At 40.2% G+C, this 5,932-nt stretch overlaps 1 protein-coding gene across 3 annotated transcripts in view; it reads left to right on the top strand.

The window, feature by feature from the left end:
• Nucleotides 1-3,868, top strand: part of LOC111139258 (transmembrane protein 87A) — a 47,175-nt gene extending 43,307 nt beyond the window's left edge. For all 3 annotated transcript variants that reach the window (XM_022491505.1, XM_022491486.1, XM_022491495.1), the window contains exon 20: nt 2,429-3,868. In XM_022491505.1, coding sequence (XP_022347213.1) covers nt 2,429-2,470 — 42 coding nt within the window. In that variant the 3' untranslated portion in view covers nt 2,471-3,868. The remainder of the gene's footprint in view (nt 1-2,428) is intronic.
• The last annotated feature ends 2,064 nt before the right edge of the window (nt 3,869-5,932 follow it).

The following is a 5,932-nucleotide window of genomic DNA, read 5'->3' as shown; positions in this document are numbered from 1 at the left end:
TTTTTTTTTAAGATTTTATTTATTTATTTGTTAGAGAGAGAGAGCATGAGCACAGGCAGACAGAGTGGCAGGCAGAGGCAGAGGGAGAAGCAGGCTCCCTGCCGAGCAAGGAGCCCGATGTGGGACTCGATCCCAGGACGCTGGGATCATGACCTGAGCCGAAGGCAGCCGCCCAACCAACTGAGCCACCCAGGCGTCCCCCCAAATCTCTCTCGAGGGCTTCTGCTAATAGTTTTCTTCAAGGCTTCCCTGTGACTAGCTCTCAGCCACTGCTGTATTTCAGGCAGAGAAGGTTGACTATGTAAAACCCTGTTGGGCCATTCAGGGCAATACAGGTTTATTATAGTTTTTTTGGTGATAGTGACTTTACCCCTCTGTTCATATTTCCTTGTGTGAAAACCTTTCAAGAACTGAGTAAGAACTTAACTATAAGAGAAACAAATTTTAAAGGACTGGGAATCAAAATAGCATCAGACTCTTCAGCCTCAGCTTTGGAAGCTAGAACATAGGAGAACAATGTCTTTGAATTGTGAGGAGAATTATTTTCAGTGTGGAATTGTATATTCAACTAAACTGTTGTAATGAGGGCAAAATAAAGACGATTTTAGTCATGCAGGAAATAAATTAATATCCTACGTGTGCTTTCTCAGAAAAGTAGTAGAAAATGTTCTTTACAAAATGAGAGAACTAAAAAGAAAAAGATTTGGGATCCAGGGAATAAAGGGTCCAACAGAGAGGCAAGGATAAACTCCCAAGATGATGTAAGAAACTCTGAGAGTAATAGCTGGGCAACAGTCTTGGAGAGCATCCAGTCCACAATGGAAAAGACCAGAGAGCTTCAGGAGGAGTAGTTCTAAGGAAAAAAGTGAAAAGGATAGATTAGCTGATATAATTGATCATTTTGAAAAAAAATTTACAGTTCTAAGTTCAGTATATGTGATATGTGGTATGTGCTTTTAGCAAATGAAGCAAAACAAAAATGAAAAATATTAACTCTAAGGTAAAAAATTATATAAGAAAAGAAATTTAATGGTAGTAAATTAATTTTCTTAATTGAAATGGCATACTATAAATACTATTTTTTTTTAATTGTATTTATTTGAGAGTGAGAGCAAACATGCTCATGAGCATGGGAGTGGGGAGGGACAGAGGGATAGAGAGAAGCAGACTCCTCCATTGAGCAGGGAACCCAACAGGGGCTCAATTCCAAGACCCTGGAATCATGACTTGATCTGAAAGCAGATGCTTAATGGACTGAGCTACCCAGGGACCCCTAAGTACTGTTTCTAATCGGACGTAATTCTTAACATGCTTTTTATTTTTAAATTTTTTTAGATTTACTTGTTTTTAGAAAGAGCATGAATTGGGAGAGGGGCCAAGGGAGAGAGAGAATTTCCAGCATATTCCCCACTCAGTGCAGAGCCTGACGTGGGGGTTAGTCTCATGACCCTGAGATCGTGACCTGAGCCCAAACCAAGAATTGGATGCTCAACAGACTGAGCCACCCAGATGCCCCTTAACATGTTTTTTAAAAAAAATTATGAAAATACATAAAATCTACCATCTAATTATTCTCAAGTGCAAAGTTTTAATTATATGCACAGTGTTGTACAACAGATCTCTAGAGCTTTTTTAAACAAATGAATATGTAATATTTCATTATGAGCATATATCATAATTTTGTTTATGCAGTCCTATATTTTTGGACATTTAATTTTGAGTTTTGCAGTAGAAATGTTTCTGGCTAAATCTTTGTACACATCCTTGACTTTTTCTTCAAGTTATATTCTTGAATCAGAGGAGGTACACATTTTCATTAAAGTTTAATCTGAAGTAGATGTTTATTTCTTTCTCTTCTTTGACTCAGAAATACACAGTTCCTTTTAATCTGTGGTTTAATGTCCAGAAACTTAGAGATTTTGATTCAGTTAGTCTTGGGTGGGGCCTGGACATCTATATGTTTCAATGTTTCAAAATCTTCATAGGACCATTTCTTTCTTTCTTTCTTTCTTTTTTCTTTCTTTCTTTTTCTTTCTTTCTTTCTTTCTTTCTTTCTTTCTTTCTTTCTTTCTTTCTTTCGAGAGAGTGCAAGTGGGTTGGGGTGGCAAGAAAGAGAATCCTAAGCAGGCTCCACGCTCAGTGCGGAGCCTGAAGTGAAGCAGTGCTTGATCTCACAGACCTGAGATCAGGACCTGAGCCGAAATTAAGAGTCGTTTGCTTAACCAGCTGAGCCACCCACGTGCCCCAGTTAGGAACCATTTCTATCTAGTTAATGGACACAAAAGTACTTGTCAGAAATGTGTATGTGTGTGTGTGTGTGTGTGTGTGTGTGTGTGTGTGTGTGTGTGTGTGTGATCTTTGTAGAAGATATTTGGAAAGTAGACCCATTTAAAATGCTTAGAAAAAAACTTTTTCTTTTTTACCTTAGGAACGAATGATTACACACTTCGAAAGGTCCAAAATGGAGTAAAAAAAATGGGAAGATGTGCAGTTGAAGATGGCAGTATCTGGGAAGAGATCAGCTTCTGTGTTAATCTTCTACACTCCTCCATGGAATTAAAGGAGGCAGTGAAACCTGATCTGTTCCTTGACCTTTGTGCATTGGAGCTGGTGAGAGGTGTCAGAACAAGGAGAACATCTTACTGAAAACAAGTTCATAGGATGAGAAAAATCTACAAGCGTTTTATTTACAACATTGATGCCCCTTTCCTTCCCATACCCTGACATGGATGTTTATGCAACTTACGTGTGTTGTTCCTGAGCCTTCTATAATGTTTCAATTGTTTAATCTATCAAACTAAAAAGTTTAACATCTTCTAAAGAACTATGACATCAACGCCATAATATGTAATCTCCAGGAGCAACTGCCTATAATTTTTATTTATTTAGGGAGTTACATAGGTGATGGGGGAAATTGTTAATTATTTTTCCATTTCCTGAGAAGCCAAGGTTATATCTCGCAGAGGTAGTTTGGAGACAAAAAGAGTCCTGACTTCTGGAGCCATGGTTCTGTCGGTGATTTAAAACAAAAAGAAGAGCGCGCAAGAGAGAAACCTGTTACAGTATGATTCAGATCATTTAAAAAAAAAATCAAGTGCAATTTTGTTTACAAATGGTGTATATTAAAGATTTTTCTATTTCAGATGTACTTTAGAGAGAAATATTAGCTTAACTCTTGACATCTGCTTTTGTGACACATCCCATTGCTGGCAATGTGGTGCACACTCCAGAACTTTTAACTACTGTTTTGTAAGCCTCCAAGGGCAGCGGCATTGTGGAATCCTAGGCAATGCTTTGTTTGCCTTCATGCTATTCACTGGGTGTTGCACTAGATGCAGAGAGGCACTCCATCTAAGTGCTTGTGAGTGAGCGCCCTGCTCAAGGAACTGTAGTGCTTAAGCAGGAGCTAATACAAAGGAAACAGGTCCTTCTGGCTTAACTGAAACAGTTTTTCCTGCATGAAGTAGTGTGGAGGCCCTGGACTGCTGCTCATTCTTTAGGATTGACTGTTCTTATACCTGGTGTTGGTTTAGAGACTTTATAAGAGACATCACAAGGTGATGGGATTCATTTGAAGCACTATTTTCCTGTTTTAATGGTTTTGTCCAATTTTGCCTTCCCAAGATTTTTGTTCTACATAGAAAGTTCATGCCACTTTTTAATATAAAAAATTTTAACAAAATTAATATATCTTCCTCATTTTTTCCCCAGACTTGCCTCTAAAGACCCTTCTTCCTAAACTCTTGTGGAATTTTCCTTTCATGGTTTTTGTTCTACATCATCTAATTGTGAAACCAGTGACCACATGACCACAGTCTTCACTAACTCATTCAATAGTGAAAGTGTTTTAAAATCTCTCTATAGCTGTTTGCTATGGTTATTTAAAAAAGAAAAAAATCACCTAGGCAGTATCTCTAAGGAACAGTATGAAGGGCTGACTGTATTCTCAGGTTAACCCACTAGCAAAAGGCTAGTGGTACTACTGTGTGCTTCTCTTCTTCCATACTGAAACTTAGCAAGTGAAAAATAGTTATAATGGAGCAAGATGGTTGGTCAAATATTTTTTGATGGTGGTTAGATGTTGACTTAAGACTAGGGGAAAAATCATTGTGTCAAGCAGGAGTGTATAGTAAATTATGTAGACTGGTAATTCTTTCTGCTTTCTCTTAATGGGTTATGTCACTGTGATTAGATACAGTGTATCATTTCTTAAAACTGGTTCAGAAGTAATTTGTAGTATCACATAGACCTATTTAGTTCTTAGTCCTTGGGCCTGAAACTATTAGGTATTAGGCCTTCGTCCAGTACAGCAGCTGGCAATTCTTAAATTTTCGAGGTGTTTATTTTATGTGGTGAAAATCAGCCATAACACTTGGTTTATTTAGCAATTTTTGTGTTAGTATTAACACCTTGAAAATATTTCACCGGATTATCAGAAATAACATTTGGTAAAGATGGGACAACTATCCTAATTTACAAGTGAAGAAACTGCCATTGTATAAAGATGAAGGGGGGGGTGGAATAAATAAACTGACCAAGTCCATTTTTTAAAAAAATATTTTATTTATTTATTTGTGAGGGAGAGAACACGAGAGAGGGGAGGGACAGAGGGAAAAGCAGACTCCCCACTGAGCAGGGAGCCCGATGCAGGAATTGATCCTGGAACTCCAGGATCATGACCTGAGCTGAAGGCAGTTGCTCAACCTAGCCACCCAGGTACCTGAGGCTATTTTGTTTATTTATTTTAAAGATTTTATTTATTTGCCAGAGAGAAAAACAGTGATAGAGGGAACACAAACAGGGGCAGAGGGAAAAGCAGGCTTCCAGCCAAGCAGGGAGCCCAGTGTGGGTCTCTATCCCAGGACCCTGGAATCACACCAGAGCGGAAGGCAGATGCTCAACGACTGAGCCACCCAAGTACCTATTTACTTTTTTAAAGACTTTATTTGTCAGAGAGAGAGAGATGAAGAGAGGAGCACAAGCAGGGAGAACAGCTGGCAGAGGCAGAAGCAGGCACCCTGCTGAGCAAGGAGCTGGATACAGATGTGGTATTGGATCCCAGGACCCCAAGATCCCAGGATCATGACCTGAGCTGAAGGCAGACTCTTAACTGACTTGGCTCACCCAGGCGTTCTTTTTTTTTTTTTTAAACTTATCATAGACTCACCCTTTTTTTCATTTACATTTTTGCTTTAGACCCAAATGCTTACTTTTATGACCTACCTCCCATTTCCTGCGGATGTTTGGGGGGGGGGGGTCAGAGGGTGGGGGTGGGTTTGCATCATTATTGCAGTGGTTTTCCAAATTTTAAAGTGCATGGACTCACTTTGGGGACTTACTAGAGCACAGACTGCTGACACCTACCCCTACTCCCCGCCCGCCCCCCGCCCCGCCGTATTCTGATTCAGTAAGTCAGGAATGAGACCCATGACTGCATTTCTAAGAAGTCACCAGGTGGTGTTGATGCTACTGGTCTAGGCACCACACTTTGAGAACTACTGCCCTGGAACAACCTTTAAAAAAGGGTAAGGTTGTGATTATAATGGTAATGCAAAAACCATTTACTGGGTGTTTAGAGTGGGTCAGGAGTTGCTAAGCGCCCACAACGCTAAGTTAGTACGGAACACTACCAACCGTTTGCAGATAAGAAAACAAAGCTTCTGGAGATTGATTAAACGTCACAGCTAATTTCCTAAATGGCAGAAATTAGCTATCCAACTAGCAAGCCAAAGCCCGAGTTAACCACCATTCTACACTGCCTGAGGCAGTTTTAAGAACTCTCCCCGCCCCCAGCCCCGCTTTTTTGTTAACCCCATTGCTAGTCGGTTCCATGGCAGAGAGGCTCTGGGTCCCCAGTAGAAGGGGTGGCCCAAACGCCACAGCATTCCTCGAAGGCGCGTTAGAAGCTGGGGCGGAAGGGGCGGGGTTTCTG

The sequence above is a fragment of the Enhydra lutris genome, unplaced genomic scaffold, assembly GCF_002288905.1.
Source record: "Enhydra lutris kenyoni isolate GAN:26980312 unplaced genomic scaffold, ASM228890v2 scaffoldscaffold4, whole genome shotgun sequence".
Taxonomy (NCBI): Eukaryota; Metazoa; Chordata; class Mammalia; order Carnivora; family Mustelidae; genus Enhydra; species Enhydra lutris.
The sequence above is the reverse complement of the archived record's forward strand: the minus strand, read 5'-3'. Positions and strand labels throughout refer to the sequence as shown.